The sequence below is a fragment of the Hirundo rustica genome, chromosome 1 (genome assembly GCF_015227805.2).
Source record: "Hirundo rustica isolate bHirRus1 chromosome 1, bHirRus1.pri.v3, whole genome shotgun sequence".
NCBI lineage: Eukaryota > Metazoa > Chordata > Aves > Passeriformes > Hirundinidae > Hirundo > Hirundo rustica.
In genome coordinates this window covers 62,248,142-62,266,631 of record NC_053450.1, presented here as the reverse complement: position 1 = coordinate 62,266,631, position 18,490 = coordinate 62,248,142, and the positions used below count along the sequence as shown (strand labels likewise).

The 18,490-nt window shown below is 36.0% G+C and overlaps 1 protein-coding gene across 1 annotated transcript in view; it reads right to left on the bottom strand.

The window, feature by feature from the left end:
- Positions 1-18,490, bottom strand: part of LOC120747561 (dynein axonemal heavy chain 5-like) — a 149,713-nt gene that overhangs the window by 96,655 nt on the left and 34,568 nt on the right. The window contains exons 31-41 of the mRNA XM_058420799.1: positions 18,010-18,172; positions 15,380-15,491; positions 14,961-15,089; positions 13,318-13,517; positions 13,061-13,214; positions 10,547-10,813; positions 10,221-10,349; positions 9,605-9,820; positions 7,896-8,042; positions 6,165-6,337; positions 3,131-3,309 (exon numbers count right to left, since the gene is read on the bottom strand). Coding sequence (XP_058276782.1) covers positions 3,131-3,309; positions 6,165-6,337; positions 7,896-8,042; positions 9,605-9,820; positions 10,221-10,349; positions 10,547-10,813; positions 13,061-13,214; positions 13,318-13,517; positions 14,961-15,089; positions 15,380-15,491; positions 18,010-18,172 — 1,869 coding nt within the window. The remainder of the gene's footprint in view (positions 1-3,130; positions 3,310-6,164; positions 6,338-7,895; positions 8,043-9,604; positions 9,821-10,220; positions 10,350-10,546; positions 10,814-13,060; positions 13,215-13,317; positions 13,518-14,960; positions 15,090-15,379; positions 15,492-18,009; positions 18,173-18,490) is intronic.

Sequence of the window (18,490 nt, the reverse complement as noted above, 5' to 3'; positions counted from 1 at the left end):
CTCCAGTCAGTACAGATATCCTATAAACCTGGCTCTCAAAGGATGAAAGAATCTCATAGAATAGCTATTAGCCCCCAGACCATAAAACTCATATCTTCCGTGCAGTGCCATGTCTCTTTTTATGTATTTTTCCACATTTTTTTCCCCAGATTTTACACAGAAGGAGAGCTATAGTGATTCAATGGAAATGTCAGTGAAACAAATTGCAACTGAGAAGCAGCAAACTCAGGAGTAATCATTGGCCCAGAAATAATTTACAGAATGCCAGACTTGTGTATTCACCTTCTGAATTAAGATAATATAAAAATCTTACATTAAATATAGCATTAAATACCAAATCACAAAAAGCTACTTCATGTAAGGCTGGAAGTGTTTGTAACTACAGGAAATAGAACCAAAGCAACACAACTTTTATACCCATTTACAGGCAACCACAGACAAAAGGTTTTCTGAAGGGTATCCACCACTTTTCAGGAACAGTGATGAAGTATACCTGATTTGCTATTATGGGAAAATTCAGCACTGAATTTGATATAAGAGAAAACTTGAAAATTCCTCTTCCCACTTGTATCCCTGGTATTTTCTCAGGTTACCTCTGGTCCAATTCAGGTGATAAGTTGCATCTAAATCTACATTTTGGCACAAATTTGAGAAACAAAACTATCGAAGATCAAAGACCAGGCCTTGAACTAGACTATATCAACTAGATCATCTGCCTATGAATTTCTTGAGTCAAACAGAAAAATGAAACAGATGGAAACAGGGAAACAGGAAGACCAAACTTCAGCTCTGACCCAATCAGAAGAACTTCAAATCATAACTAATATAGCATATACTATATACTATAAAATTATCCTATATTTTTTCTATTTCTTTTTTTTCTGAAGATGAAACTTCTTGTCTTTACAGAAGAAGCATGGAAACATGCCTGCAGACAGGACAACACCACATCTCCCTGCCTCTTTTCTCCTCACTGCTAAACCAGCTAATGTCTGATGACTTGACCCACAGCACCACATAAAGTGAAAAGTTTGGGTGTGGAAACTCTGGTGATGAAGCACCAAGCCTACCACAGACATGTGGAATTTGGAAAAAAAATCCCATTGTGAGCACTGAAATATGTTGTATGTTAATGAGAACTTTCTTACCAGTCTGCATGAAAAGTGCTTCTACAGCTTATTTTCCATTAAAGACTTCATGTGCAGTAAAGAATCTTTATCTGAATTCACTTTGCCCTTTTTATTAAATTAAAAAGAGCTAATTTCCTTCCCTAACATCAGTATATCCACTCTTCAAGAAACTGCAGATATTTTAAGGACATAAAAAAGGTGATTGCAAGCCAAGCCGTTCCATGTAGTGACACTAAGTCCAAAACAACTGACTTCAAATGTCCCTTCACAAATGAAAGCATCAATGACTATGTAAGAACAGAATCTCACTTTTACTCCCAGACACACAACAGCCGTGTGAATGCTGAAAAAACCCACCCTATTCAGGCCCTACTCAGCTGGATCTATTACCTAATTCTCAGGAAAATTCTCTGAGAAGCAAGCTATGATCTCACTTGCAAATTTACTGAAGTAAGCAGTCACAGGAATCATGGTTGCTTGAGCAGCAATTAGATGAGTTCTATAAACATCTTTTTAGTTCATATTGAACACCAGCATGCCATTAAATGAGGCAGCCAGAGAAGAAGGACTCATTACACAGTATTACATTGTTTCTGTAGTATATGATGACAATACCACATGGAAAATGGTCAGCTTATCGAAAAAAACAACAGAAAAAGAAAGCTGAGTCCTAAAACTCAACTTGTGCTTTTAGACACAGAAATTGTGTCCAGTTTTAGTAAAAGAAAAGCAATGACAAGCTGAAATGATCACTACTGCCTGAAATGGGAGAGGATAAGTTATCAAAGTGCTCAGGATAAGAAGATAAAAAAGGCAAGGATACAAAACTAGGTGTCTGAACCGACACAAGTCACAAACAGTTTAATACAAAGAAGTGAAAACACCATGGAGTCAGGAAAAGAGGTGTTTACATAAAGAGATATAAACATCCTCACAGAAGGAGCAGAGCAGAAGAAGACAACATCTTGGTGACAACAAAGGAAAACCCACTGCAAGGAGAAACAAAGGCTGACATCTCCCTTACAGACTGATGACTGCAGGTACAGCAGACACCCAGCAGATGAGTGTGCTCAGTATAATGAGCATACTCAGATATCCCAGGCCACTTCTGTCTAATAACAATGAGGAAAATAAACCTGTTACACTAAAGGTCTGCACACATGGCCGAAACATGTGGGGGTTACAAGAGGTGCTTTGAGAAACTTGTGACCTTAACTGAAGCTATTCACATGCATAGGTGGTTTGGTTTCTAGCTCAGAAATGTTCCTCTGTTTAAAAAATCATGGCTTTGCTGGCTTCTTAATTGAAATGAAATATTATATTTTAGCCTTCAGGAGATATCACAACAGTGAAAATGTTGTTTATGATACCTTGTGTTAAAAGCCCATCACTCACAGAAAATGGGGGTGTCCTGTGGTCTGTCAGTCCATATATAAATGCAGCTATATATAATAAAACATACCTTTATAATGAAATCTACACATTTAGGATCACCAATCACTGTTTGCAAAACTAAATTCAAAACTTTGCTAATCATGAAGGGTATCAGAGTTTGACTCCTGGTTTCAAAAGAACCTTATAGTTAAATAAGATACTGCAACACTTTGCATATTTCCCTGCATTGCACAACATCATTAAGCTTCCTATTTGATTGTCTATTCAACACAAAAATAACAAATAATAAATATAAATCCTCTCCATGTGGGACGGGTGGGACAGAGGCATTAAAAATACCCTAAACAGTAGAAAGGATTAAAAGGGAAAAAGAAAGAAGAAATAGATGGGAAACATCACTGAAGAATATTCAAACAAAAAAAGTACTGGAAAACATGCAAGAAGAAGGAGGGAAAAATCAAATAAAATCAAATATCAGGTAATTTTGATGAGTGCTTGGAAATAAGAGGAAACAGAGATGAAAATGCCCTCCAAATCATTGTTAACTCACTACTGAAGGGGAAAAACTTACAACTCTAAAATGAATAAAGCATATGTTTTCTCACCTTTATAGATACGACCAAGTCCTCTGTAGTCCATTTGGTCTGAACAATTGAAAACAACAACATACTTTCCCAGGCATTTGCCCATGTCTTTAGTTGTCTCTGTTTTCCCCGTCCCGGCAGGTCCTGCTGGTGCACCACCCATACTCATGCCCAGGGCTTGTGCCAGAGTGATGTAACACCTAAAGACAGAACAAACAGATCTGTGAATCTTTTCCTACCATTAATTATTTGAAGTCCATCAATGCAACCACAGCAGATGTATTATCCGGAGCTGGGGAAGCAGGCAGAAATGTATTCCTGTGTGATGAGTCCTCAGTCAACCCCTTTGCACACTGTGAAGCTGAGTTACCAGGACCAACTTTCTCCAGCTGGAGAAAAGCACTCATCCAAACACAGCCATGACTGCAACAGTCCAGGAAATCCACAGGCCAATTCTAAATGCTGAATGCCAAAACACTGTAGTATTGTGATTTTCTCAGACTATCATACACCCTTCCTCCATTACAGCTTCCTTCTGCAGCACCCAGAGCCACTGGATTTCTGCCTTTTACCCCTCCCTCTTACTGTCTCCCCAGAGCTCTCACGATGGGCTCTCTGATCTGGCAGTAGGAAGGCACAGAGGCTGGAAGCACCTCCTGTTCTTGTTATTTCCATAGCAGCACTCCAAACCACAGCAGTTCTGCCAGTCGTGCGAGGTCTTTGTGTTCCAGGAGGGCAATGGATGAGAGCAAAGATTGCAATGGGAAATGGAGAAAGAGGAGGAATCCCTGAGCCTTACGGTCATCTTTTGCTTCAGCATCCATCCTGGGTTGAAGTCCACAAGTTTAAGTCTCAGCCTCCCCAGCTGATGAGATGGTGTGGAGGTCACTGAAGAGTGTAAGGGTGCCTGTTGTTCTAACCTCCAACGCTCCAAAATCACAGCTAACCCATTTTAGCACTGTGAAATGCAATAGCTTTATGATATATGTGGGGAGATAAAATGGGCACTGGAAAAAATCCCGAATGATGGCACCTAGTATGACTTATGAAACAGCAGAATACTCATTCTAATATAATAGCAGTAAGACTGCTTTATCACCTTATTACTCAGTGATCACTTAACAGGCAATCTTTAAACACATTAAAAATACCACCTCTAACAATTCTGGTACTGAAAATGAAGTAAGGACAAACTGAATACACAGCACAAGTTCTATGTAGACCTTTCACTTCATTTTTGGTGCATGCCATGACGTGGACTGTGTCTGATACGATGTGTAGGAGCATTCAATTTCAGTGCCATTATCTTAATGCAATGTACTACCAGCAGTGTGTATTTATCATTGTGCTTAGGGAATCTCTTGGAACATGAAATCATTAGCCAAACAGGACTTGACTCCAAGCTGATTAATGGAACAAAGACACCATTACCTGAAAATTTTCAGAAGATCAGACAATTCCACACAGTGGTATTATAAATACAAAAATGGAAAAAGCCCACAAGGGGAATAAAATCTGTTGTTGTGCAACATTGCTTAGGTACATAAGTTTCCCATGCTAACACTAGGAAACATCTCTGCTTCAAATATCCTTTCAGCATGTGACAGGGTATCCTGCAATCCCTGCAGCTTTGTTTGGCTCTTCCAGGTTTGTCTAAAGAGAGATATGCCTGTTCTTCCTGTTGTTGATATTATTTAAACTCATTTAAAAGGCTTGTTTTCTTCAATCATGTCACCCTGTGCTAATTTTCAATCTTGTGTGACACAACACCTTGTAGAATCATAATATATCCTACGTCCAGTTCCTGTCTGATTCCTGGCTCTGCACAGGACAAACCCAAAAACCACATCACGTGCCTGAAAGCTTTATCCAAACACCTTTTGAACTCTGGCAGGCTTGGTGCCATAACCACTTCCCTGACTGCATTTTAATTCTGTGAACAAATTTTGAATGACAACTTTTTCTTGATACTGGCTCTCCTGGTGAGTAAAAATATTTTCAGGATGTTCATGCTTCCATAGCCACTAATCAACTTCATGTGTACTGCTGCAAACAAATCTCTATCTAACATAGGAACAACAGTAGGGTGGACAACATGGAATTTAGGAGATCTGTGTTGATTATTAAAAGCTAGGTATCCACATGCAGAGGTTTGGCTTTCTTAAATAGCTCACAGGGAAAAATTTTCATTGAGAAATAGGCAAAAATCTGAATTTTCATTAATAAATAAAATCTAGTAGCACAAAGAATGCAAAGACAATTTCAACATTAACTCAAGATGGGGCTTTGGTCTAGTGGAAAATGTCCCAGTCCAAGGCAGGGGGGTAGGAACTAGATGATTTTTAAAGCCCCCTCCAATCCAAACCATTCTATAATTCTATAAATGACTGAACGTGCAAAGTATTTTGACGCCCATATGCACTTATAAAATAACAAGCTCTGGCATAGCAAATACATCTGCCTCTTGCCTAGCTGAAGCACCAACCAAGCACTTTAGGAAAACAGGCATCTAATGAAGCTTATACTGTGCTGTATAACTAGCACTCCAGCAATAAAAACTTCTCATTATGACTGCCCTCAGAGTTTTTCTCTGTTTGTAGTCCTGCAATTCTCCACAGGCCTTGCTTAAAACCATACTGGCACTATTTATGCGATTCTATGTTCTGAGTTACTGCTTTTTCCTACAGGGTGACTTCAAATTAATCACTTGCTGCAATTCCAAAGCAACTACTTGCTTGTTATTGAAAGCAGCATTATATTAGTGTTTAGATTGACTGTGTTTAGGCAGGTGAAGTGCCTGGTGTTCAGACATATTTGTCTCAAGAACAAGCAAGTTTTTCAATGCCCATCATAGCTCATATAGCTCAAGCAAACATTCAAATTCCACCTGCTTTTGATAGCTGAATATATAAGCACTGGCCTCTGCTGTTCACCAGCAATATTGCAGCATTGTAGTGCAACCTAAGTAAGTCTGACTCACAAAAGTTAAAAGAATTAAGTCAAAGGAATTTAGTCTTAGCTCCAATATTATACACTTCATTCCTTTTATAAATACCTGTCAGTTAAGGGAGTTATAACAAGCCTGTCTGTACAGCCTAAGTATTCATTGCAGTAGGTGAACTCTACATCCGTGATTTTGATAATGCATTTATCCAAGTCTTCAAGAAAATAAAATCGAGATTGTTTTTGCCATTCAAAATCAGATGGAGATTTAATGTTCATACGGACCTATTATGGAAAAGAAAAGTCATTAATATGGCAATGAATCAGTAACAAATTAATCTTAAATTCCATACAGAAAAAAGAAAAGTCTACTTCACATAAATTCATGACCTTGAAAAACGAGCACAGAATCTGTCAGGAGTCAAGACATCCAGAATTAACTTTTCAAACCTGTCCATGACATGCTCTGACCCTTCTGTTCACTTTCATCTTCCTCTGATTTGGGCACAAGATTATGAATTGTGTCTTACAGAGATACTGAAAAGCAGTCATGAAAAACATAAAAAATGAACAATACTGCTGTCCTGCATGTTAACAGCACCATTACTCAAAGAAATAATAAATTGTGGACAGTATTTGAATACACTGTATAGGTGTCTGAGTGCTTAATTTTTTGGTTGTATTTTTCAGTATGAACTTGCCACACACGTATTTAGATTTGTTGTAATTAACAGATTCATTATTATTGACACTGGGTCTCAAAACCACTGGCCTATTACAGAAAATGTTGCCCTGGTTATTGACCTTGCGAACACAGTATAAGGTGAAGCGGAGGTTCTGGCACCTCATCCACTTCCCTCTCCTTTATCTGGTTTACTAAAGGGATGTGTTTGGCAGAGAATATAATGCTTTAAGAGAGAAGGCTATTATTACATATACCATTTAAGAACACTTTTCCCAGTTTTGGACTTGCTCTTGACTTTTTCATATACAGGACCTACAAATCTAACCATTTTTCCATAATCTTATTATATTATGACATTAAATTAATTAAGAAAATGGTTATGAAGATAAATTAAAAGTTATGGGCAGAGGATAAAACTCCATGCTTATCTTAGAAGCCAGCAGTTTTCTTTCTAGATTTCAGTACTTTTCTTTATTGTTTCCTATTTTCTTTACACATTCACTTAATTCTTATCTTCCTAACATATATGCCTAAATTAACCAATTGGTATTGAATTATTGGCCTTTGCAGCATTCAGGCTCTTTGGAAATTCTTTTACTTCCATTTTTATATTATGCTTTCATTTATTCAACATACTTATCTAAAGGAAGCCTGATGCAACTCAATTATCAAAAAAATTAAAGCATCTGTTATATTGTTGCAATCCTCTTCAAATATATGAAGTCTAATTGTTTTTGCATTTGAATAACTACTACCTTACATCAACACATAAGCTGGATCAGAAATCAAAAGATTGACAGGAATACTAAAGGGAGGGGTTTTTACATTTACATTTCAATCAAATAATGCATTAAATCTTCAAATGAAGAGTATAATTTAATTTTAAAAGTTAAATGCTTTTGCTCACGGTGAATTTGTGCATAATGAGTATAAAGAACCATTTAAAAAACTGAATCTAAACCTATGAACACACCTACATAAAAATTCACCCTTCTCACTGCGTCACATCTATATTAAATCAAACTAAATCTGATATGCTCTATCAGCAGTAATATCAGAGCTACTCAAAGAGAATAGATTCTAAGATTTGCTTATAATTTTTTTATATGTGTGAGACCTTCCATACAGAAAGTCCCTTGACGGTTTTCCAAAACTTACCAGATCATCAAAGATATCCTTCTGGTGCACATGAATGGTGATTAAAGTTTCATATTTTGTGCGCTCCATTCTTGTCAGGTTGTGTGTTGCCATGTCAATCAAATCATTTAAAAGTTCCAAGAACTTCTGATTTGTTGTGTGCATTACCTTTTCCACAAGCAAGAATGATCATATTAATACACAAAAATTTTAAAACATCCGTATTATGCTTTGTATTTCTTAGGCTTGGAACCCTGAATTTGGATTTGCAGGCTGCCTTCCATTCATGCATTCTCACCCAACAGAGTACAATGAGGTTAAATCTGGATGAACAGTTCACACTGTAAGATTCTATTCCAAGACTCTTGCTCCTTTTACTATACATTACATTTTCAGCTGACTGCATCCCTGCATATATTCAGAACCATCAGTCAATGGTTTTGGATGCAGCTCAAGCTGCATCTACTCTTTAGGGGGAACTGGAACCTGAAGATCTGTCATGTCCTTTAACTGAAGGAGGGGGGTAACATACTATAATTTTAGATGCTGATGCTAAAATAATAATTTATATTGTAGTACCAAATCTGTTACAAAGCTCCACAAATACCGACCGTACAATACTGACTTAGGTAAATAGCATCAGCCTCTGCCAGCAATGCTCCTGGTGCACAACACAAAGCACTGAGATTTAAGAAAGAGCAGCTCATTTATACTCCTATTCCAAATGTGTGACAGAACAACCACACTAGCTTTCTGTAAATATATACAGAGCCTCAAACACACAGCTTGCTGAGAAAAAAAAAAAAAAAAAAAGCTAAAAACACTGTTAAAACTAACAGAGAATTAAATAACCTACACATCCCCCTGAACACACACATTCAGTTCAGCCCAAAAAAACCCACAAAAGCTGTTTTCTTATTAATGCAAAAGAATCTTTGTACCTAGTTATTCTATGAACTAGAGTGGACTAAAAGCAGGTTTATGCTCTTTTAAAACTTTCAACAATGCAGAAAATGTAGGAATCGATGGTTTTCTCCATAGTCTAAGGCCTTACTTTCATGCAGTATCAAAGTACAGTATGGAATTTGCCCTTCATTTACTTTTATGGTAGGATGTTGTTACTCGTTCTTGGTACATTCTCACTGCATATTCCTGATTAACGGTGCAAACTTTTAGTTTACATCCTCTCCTTCTTCTTTCATAGATTCACTGTTAGGAATAACACCTTGGTTGTTAACAGCATCTTCTCCACGTGGTTGAGACTAAACCAACACCTCCTGAAACAGATTCTATTCTTCCCCTTCCCTAAAAAAAGAGCTCATCAGCTGAAGGATGTTATACATTTGGATAGAGTAGACCAATATCCACAAAGCACAGTTACTTCCCCAAAGTTCAGGAACTCCTGTTTCTTTACAAATTTGATTTTGCGAATGTAACAGGATAAGATTCCCCATATTCCTGAACTAAGAAACTGTCCCTTCCCGAGATGATTGATGTAACAAGACAACAGAGAAAATTACAGCAGGATTAAGAACAATTCTAAAGCACATCCTGAGGGATAATGAGGAGGTGTGACTCCTTAACACTGTTTTCCTGTTAGTTTATTTGTTATTCTGGGTAATTAACTAGTACTTTGTGATTTTTTCCTGCATGTTACTTTTAACTTTTCACAATATGTACTGCTACAAACAATGCTTTTAATAAATCCCCAAAGATTCATTAAATACTACCTTTTTGTCCGTTTTGGTACTGTTCAGTGCCTTCTCTGCATCTCTGGTCCAGATAATTTGAATTCCCAGAAGCCCTATTTGTGCAGGAAACTCTGACTGAAACTCATACATCTTAAATTCTGAATCGTTAATGGCCAATGATGCCTGTCTAATGATGGTGTGGATTGTTTTCCTAATCCCATTCAGCAGCTGACCTAACCAGAATTCCACATTGCCCTGAAATAAACAAGAAAGTACTTTTAGGGAATTAGTTCATGAATAATTCACAAGGAGCAAGAGCTCTATGTGACTTTTTTCCAAGTCCTTCGTTCTCCCATTTCCATATTTGTTATTCTCTAATTTTTAAAAGATTTCTTTCCACTTTCTGCTTCACTGCCCTTCTAGAATTATGCAATGGATTTGGCATTTCACAGAAGTACCGCTGAGAAAACAGGTAAAGCAATCATTACAAACTGACACAAATGTCCTGTCCCTTCTACTCTTTGCTCTTGCTGTTCACATTGGGAGGTTTTCATTCAGCTAGCCAAATAACAGCATGATGCAATACTGTTGGCCTCTAAAACATAAATCTACTTTAAATCAAGTCATGAAAAACTGCAATATATACTTTCATTACCTGAGCTAAAACTGGTTCAATAATATTGACCCGTTCTCCTTCTTGAGATTCAAACAATAAAATCTGGTCATAGTTTTTTTCATGAAATCCCACTCGGTTTACATTGTCAAACAAACTCAGTAAATGTGCCTACAATAGAATCAGGGAAAAAACCTCCATAAACTGATCTGATATGGCATTCTTACTTTGTCTTTAACTGCTGTATTAGAATACTCTGTAATTTTTTCCATAAGTGATAGAAAACATCTCAAATAAACAACAAAATCTGCCACGGTCTTCGCTTAGTAACATCGACCATAAGAACACTATTGCTTTATTACTTGTACCTGAATAGTGTGGGAATCAGACGCTTGACCAAGGATTTCCAGTAGAGCAGGGTCAGATACAAAAAAAAATCTTGGAAATATTAACCGCTTTTTTTCCAAATAGCCAGTCAGTGATTTCTGACAGATTTCCAACTGCTCCAGCAAATGTGGCAGCAGCTGCACCAAAGTCTCATCTCCAACACAGCACTGCACAATGTTTGATGTTTCATGGGCTCTCTGCATAATTCTCTGCCATGATTTATCAATGTTCAGAAATCTTCTGGCTTCCTGAAGTACATGATAAGTGCATTAGCTTTTCTTCTTGTTTGTCATATTCTAAAAATTAAATAATTCTATCAGACAAGGTAAGAGTTTAATATTTCCCTTGCTGGTCAAGTTTTATTTGGAGGACTAATGCATGAATATTTATAGGCATGCTTATTATTGACCAGAGTTCAAATTGCAAGAGAAAGAGTACAATGGGACAGCTCTGAAAATGTCTTACTTCATGTTGGACGCCAAAATTTTCCACATTAAAGGATTCCAACACACATGAGAAATCTCAAAAAGCAGCTTTGTCAGAAATTATAGCCTTCCTGACAACAATACACAATGTCATGTAAACTGTTAGTAGCAACACTTGATGAACACCACCAATATACACAGTCTGAAGCTGCTCCACTTGCACATTTACAAGTGTTGTAGGTAAAGGAAGACAGCTCAAACCGGGACCTGAAAAATATTTTTATACATTGAGTATATGACATTAAAAACTCTTTCTTCACCTACAACAAATTAAATGTTAATGGAATCATAAATTATCCTAGAGGTAAAAGAGATCTCAAAAGAAGATTCAAAGCAATTTGTCTGTCACAAGGCAGGATCATACCCAGAATATCTTTGTTGTGTTTAGTGATGCTCAATGACAGAGATTTAGAAACCTCTCCAGGCAATTTTTGATATTGGCAACTCTCTTCTAGTATCTAAGCTAAATCAGACACCAAGAACAAGGTTTTTTCCTTCCTGTTGAGAACAGCTCTTAAATTTTAAAAAACTTGTCACTCCTTCACTTCAATTTTTCCATTTCTTCAATTCAGACAAGTCTAGTTTGCTGCATTTTTTCTTGCGCCTCATCCTTCCTGGATAGTTCCTCATTCTTACCACCTTCTTCTACGCTCTCAGATCTGTCAGTGGATTTCTTGAATGAGATACAATATTTTAGTTATTGATTATTGATGTTTATGTGCTCCACTCTTCTGCATTTTGAACACCAGCATGCTAAAATGCATTTTATGGTAGTACTATTAGAGACAATGGTAAAAACCTATCAAAATATATGCAACTACTGTTTTTCCTCAATCTGCAAAGCTTCTTGCCCACCCTAAAAATAAATTAGATCTGTTCAATGTTTTCCTCCTAACAAATTCACGTTGCCTGAACATTTTTCATCTCCTTGTTAATTTCCAGATGCTAACAGTTACTTGTTGCAGTATTCGTCCAGAAATTACAATTAAACGCACTCCTCATTACTCCTCCAGCAAGCTGTTCCTTCTCCTCCTTCCTCAAAGACAGTCACTAAATTTGTTTTTTTCCAGAATATTGGTTCTTGTATCTATCATCCTTAGAAGAAGTAGCTTTAGCAGCATTTGTTCATCTGCACAAGCTGCTTATTCTCTGATGAGCCCTAACGACATAAATATCTCATGAGCAACAACAACAGCAAAAAGAAAAAAAAAAAAAAGGTCATCTAAACAACAATTAAGAAAGCTTTATTTAGCTTACAAAAATTAATCACAATTTGGGGTATTGTAAGCCTTTAATTATAAAATATGTGTCCTGAAATAAATTAATACCTAATGATTTCCCGATAATAACGGTTTTGTTTAGTTACACCATTTGATCCAGCACGACTCAACTGTGGTTTGTTAGAACTGTATGAAAACCCCTCATTAGGAGACACAATAAAAAGGATGATTTTTTTTTTTTTCTATTTCTCTCCTGTTCAGATCATTCCTTGGCTGTTATGCAGCTGCTACTTTGGAAGGTCATCACTGCTTTTTGAAGAGGTTGCAATGGTTCACACAGATTAGCACATGTACAGCTCCCAAGACTGGCAGCATCTCTCTGTGGGACTTCATTAAACTGAGTCCTAGCAAGTACAGACTTCATATACAAAATCTGTCATTATATTATAGCTTATAGCCTATAATCATGTGCACACAGGAAGAAAGGGATATCTGCACATATGGCAAAAGTGATAAATCAGTTTCATGCTATTAAGTAGTTCTGAGCCCTGTACTAATTCACTAATATTACACACTGACAGGAACATTTGAGTTTGAATTACAAACAATTGTGTTCCTGTAGGCTTCACCAAGTCCTAGCAATTTAACTAGACAGATCCTAGTTTGGCAAAGCTTCTCCTTCACTACCTGTGCACAGCCCACAAATCTCATATGGTTTACATGCACTGGCAAATAAACTCTGCGATGTGGCTAATCTCCTGGCACAACATATTGCCATACATCAATATACCTGAGGTAGTTGCTTTGCAATGTCTCCACCAACAAACACAGCTTCAAGGTAGATCCAGAGGTTCTGTACAGTAATCCAGTTTTCAATTATCTCTGCAGTATTGGTCAGCTTCTGAACCCACTCTTGTATGGTGGACTTAAACGGAGTATTATAGCTGCATGATCATGAATTAAAGGGAAGAAGAAACTAAGATGATAATTGTTTACTCAGGGGGTTGATTATATTTATGTAGTGTGTACATTTATTAAGTTTTGTACCGGTTGCTCATCAGTGAGCCCAGCATCATGAGGCTGTCTTCCACCAAAGCTATTTTCTCTGATATATCTGATCCTTTCAGAAGAAGTTCTCCTCGAGTTTTGAAGTGGCTGAAACTGAAAGCATGAGTACTCCATTCAGTGATGATGTGTTTCAGTTTTGCTTCAATATCCTTTTCTTTGACAGCACTGATGCAGATATCCTGTGTAAAATTAAAATGTAAACTACATTCATCTAAGGCTATTATAAAGCACACTTACAAAGACTATTAAAATATATTGGCTTGATCCAGATCTCAGTGTAAGTTCAGGCTAATGAAAATATACATTGAAACACCTTGTTATATTTCAAACAAGATTATATTCTAGTACTGCTTGTAACAGGTATATTTAATGGGCTGTACTCCATCTGTACTCCACTACTACTAGCATTTTGCACACACAAAATTCACTGAGTCAGTGAATCTGCAGGAATAATTTGCCTCTCTGTATGTATTAATACTTGAAATCAAATAAACTGATAGAGGCGTTTAAAGAAAATAAACATTGCCAATCAAAACCAATCAATATTCCAAGAATAGAGAGTAGACTGACAACATGCCTGTCTGCCACTTCTTGAAGATAGTGAAGACAGGACTGTCATAAAGGTGGTTATTGCATCAGAGAGAAAAGGATCAAACACTCAGGCTGGATCCCAAATTCCGGTTCAGTAGTACATTGGATTCTATCACAGGTTTAAAGTGATTCCTGAAGTGTAGGGCTGGAGCTCTGAACCTTTCAAAAGGCTTAAATTCTTGTCTGGGAATTGGGTACAGCAGAGGTTTGATTTCAGGGTTTTGCCTTGAAAATGCTCATTTGTGAAACAAGACAAAACAGGTCACTACTCTGGAAATAATACAGATTTAGTCACCAGGGAACTGACGTTAGAAACTGTTTGGGTTTTACTTCTTTAGTTTTAGTAATGTTTTGTTCTTGTAAAATTAATAAGCATGAAGCTAAGGCATTTGGTAGATAACTTCTGTCCCCAAAACAGAGGAGACCGTGGCTATGTAGCTTGGGCACACTCCATATGACGTCTCATCTATCTGTGCTCTTGTGAAGGGTCACTTTTGAAATACAAAACAACTTCATTCTTCTTTAATCCCATATCTTCTTCTGCTGTGTTCTTAGGACTTTTAGCACTTAACAGGATCAGTCTTACATCAACTATTTTTTTCACTCTGGTTAGACATTTAAAGGTAGGAAAAATATATAAGTAGGCAGACCTTAAATCAGAAGCATGAGAGAATCACATTACTCTTAAAACTACGGAAGTCTTCCTATGGAAGGATTAGTGTAATACCATCTACGTATTTAAATCTTCTCCAGAATAAAAGGGAAATAAACTAACCATTAGCCAATACCAACTACCAAACTCCATTTTTTCAAAGGAATTCTTCAACTAAACCAATTTTTTTTAATGTTGCAAAGCTGACTAGAAACAGGATTTCAAAAGCACCAGATCACAAGTTAATAATTACCAAAAAAAACCCCAAACAAATAAAACCAAAAACCCAAACAAACAAACACAAAAACAACAACAAAACAGGAAAAAAACCACAAAAACAAAAACAAACAAACAAACAAAACCAGATAATTACATGTACCTCAATATCTTCTTTATGTTTTAATAAAGGGGCATCCATTACATTTTTTAAAGTGAAATTTTCAGAGTCAACATCAAAGTGATGCCCAGTTACTTGTGCAATTGTTTCCCAGTGTCTTGACAACATTGCCTAGAAAAGACCATAGGGATGGGGTTTTTAAAAATTGCATTAATTTTAGGTCTAGAATGATCACATACTTTTGCACTGCATCTGTTAAACAAGTAGGAGAGTCATGATTTCCATTCCACTGAAGGCATAAGGAGTTTTCTATAATTAAGCCTAACTAGATTTTCTGCTATAAATACAGCTGCTTTTATCTATTAAAAAAAAATATTAAAAACATCTTTTAGTCATATAACATGTCCTTCAATAGAGTTGCTCAAGTGATTCTTATCTCCAAATCATTATGCAGAACATACTTTATTTTTCAACATTTCAAGCAAAGGACAGCTCTCAGTGAAGTCATCAATTTTTTTTTTTAAGTCTTGAAAAGCTTGCCATTCCTTCAATGCTTTCGGTAACCTTCGGATTCTTTAAAAAGCACAAAAAGAAAGAAGAAATATTTTATTCTTAATAATCACCATCCACCACTTAGTAGTACAATATATTGTCATTTTTCAATGAGCTGACCAGTAGACTGCAAATAAAAATCCAGTTGCAAGCTGGCAATATTATATATAGCTGGTTGTTCATGGCTGCAGGCATGAAACACTACTAAAGACAGCACAAAACACACTAGAATGCTTTGGTTTCTATTTCAGTTTGAATTAAAGGAAAATAATTTCATGCGCAAACCCATACATGAAATAAAGTTCCTGCAGTGTCATTGTTTTAGTAAAATTTGTAAATGCACCTGATCTTGTAAAAAGGCAAAAGGATAAAACAACATATATTTTTCTCAGCAAAATAAATACATCCTAAACAAAAACTAATCTGCTTGAAAACAGAAAAAATACTTCCACTTCAATTAACAAGTCTTAATTCATACCTGGTTTGTATGAAAGATATTCAAAGGAAAATTTTCATTTATGCACAATTCAAGATGAAAACAAATTTAAAATTAAGAACCTGTTGTTCTGTGAATTGTCACAGCTCCTCTCACTTCTAAACCAGTCATGTCAATTTTCATCTGCCAAAGCTATGGACCAAAGTCTGACAGCAGTTCTCTTACAGATCAACTCCAGAAACTAAAAGCTGCATAAACCCTGCACATAATGACAAATTCATTCCAAAAAGTTCTCCATTTTTCACAGTTCAAAATCAGACAGATCTGTCACACAATGCTGGAACATGTGCGAATTCTTCACTGCTTGCTGGTAAGAGGCAGATGAACATATGCATTCTGTCATGGCATTACAATAACTGCTATAGTCTTTCATCTTGAATCCAACAGTAGATAGGATTAAATATGCTGGGGAAAAGCATTGCAGAATGGAAAATCTACACTCTGCCTTATATCAAGAAGGCTTTAAGGGCCAGTCCCTGACTACTTCTATCCTGGGGCTTAGCAAGTAACACCCAATAAACTTGTCTGTGGATGGTTATTAGAAATGGGATCTCTCAGCTTACTAATGAAAAAGGCAATTTAAAAAAAAATAATAATCAAATAACTTTTTCCTTTGTCTTAGTTTCAATAATATCTTCTAAAAAAAAGTTCCACGAGCTGCACATTATGTTAAAAAACTACTCCATTGATCAGGTTTACATTTCTGTCTTAAATTTACTGGCCATCCTCTTTACACTGTATTACAGTAAAATATAAAGGGAAAGTTCTCTCCAGCTGTTAATTATAAACTTCTGTAATGCTTTTTAAGCATTTCTCCTTCTTTTCTCTTTCCAAATGAATTTATTTTTATCTACAGGTTTTTTTTTTTTTTTTACTTTTATTTAATGATTATGTTTCCTATTATATTACTACTTTTAAAAGGTAGTAAAACAAAATTACATTAAAGAGCTATGCATTTCTTTACAATTAGTCTAAAGCAGTAATTGCATCTCCAGCATTCCTGTTTCTTCCACAACACAAACATAGCTATTTCTGTGAGTATCCCCTGTATGTTGTTTCAATTTCTCTGCCTTTAAAGAGAATAGCTTGATGCAATAATGCTAGCAAACTGCCAAAAGAAGGATAGTAATGGGCGAGACTTTTATTTCAAAAAAAAAGCATTTACTGCCTATTTGTAGTCACACTGTTCCAAATACAGCTTGACACTTAAGAGGACAAACAAGAATGTCACACATGAAGTTCATACAGAAACACATAACTGAAAACTACTGCTGTGCAATGGCTTCCTTCAGGGTTCTGGAGAATGAAGCATGAAAAGCCTTACAGCCTGCAAAATATAATTAACTACAGAAAAAATTACGGTGCAGATTCCAGAATTCTACTGAAACAAGATGAAGATATACATTGTCCAAATGCAGAGGTATACATGTTTGACATACATTCCTTTTTACTCTTCTTTTTTTTAAAAAAGAGGTTGGGTTTTGTTGGTTTTTGTTGTTGTTGTTGTTTGATTGTTTTGTTCTGTTTTTTGTTTTGTTTTTCAAATTACTGACTGAAAGTTCAGTCAGATTTTTGTAGAAAACATTATTGCTTCAAATTTCATAAATAACCTCTCAGAATTTAGCATGGCTATCTACCTTTCTTGAAATACCAATTATAATTTAGACAAATGTGCAGAAGTAAACAGCAGGTTCAAAATTCCATCTAATATCATGGACCAACAATTAATTAGCTGTAAACTAAATCACTGAGCAGGTGCTGCATAAGATCAGATTTGGAAGTTATTTATACTTACAACCACATTGACACAGGTTTGTGCACCTCGTTTATTAAATAAGCTACAGCCCACCGAGTCAATATACCCCAATAAGTCTCAAGTGACTCACAAACCAGCTGCATATTGCACCACAGTGCAGTTGTGCCCAACACTGAGCCTGAGATGAACCAACATTCTTCGGCCCCACAGAGCAATTTTCACAAGGTAACTAAAAAAAAGAGCTAGAAATTAAAATTGTATGTACTTCAACAACAAAAAGAACTTACTTGCTTTGAAAATCCAGAAGTTCACTGTTAATTTTTTCAATATTTAATTCATTCCAAAGCATTTCATTGTACCTGTTGATGCTAGAAGTAACTGTATCATAAAGACTGTAAAGTTTCTGAAGCAATGAAAGTTCACGTTTAATTTTCTGAAGTTCAGGATACTCTGTTTCAAATTTTAAAATTAGAAATTTGTGCGTGTTAATTAGCTCTTCATGCCAAATGTATTCATGAACATAAGAATTCATGTATTTCTAATAATGTTATTTAATAAATGAATGAAATCAGACTTGCAGTTTTCTAGACAGTGTCTAGGAAGTCAAAGTTCCACTTACATTATGTAAGAACAACAGATTTTGATGCGCAATAATTGTTTATATCACTGATTTTTTTAATCAATATTTTTCTGTAGGAGTAGATGTAATCTTATAATTGAGGGAGATGATGTTGAAAAAGTGGATGAAATGGCAATGAAACACAATAT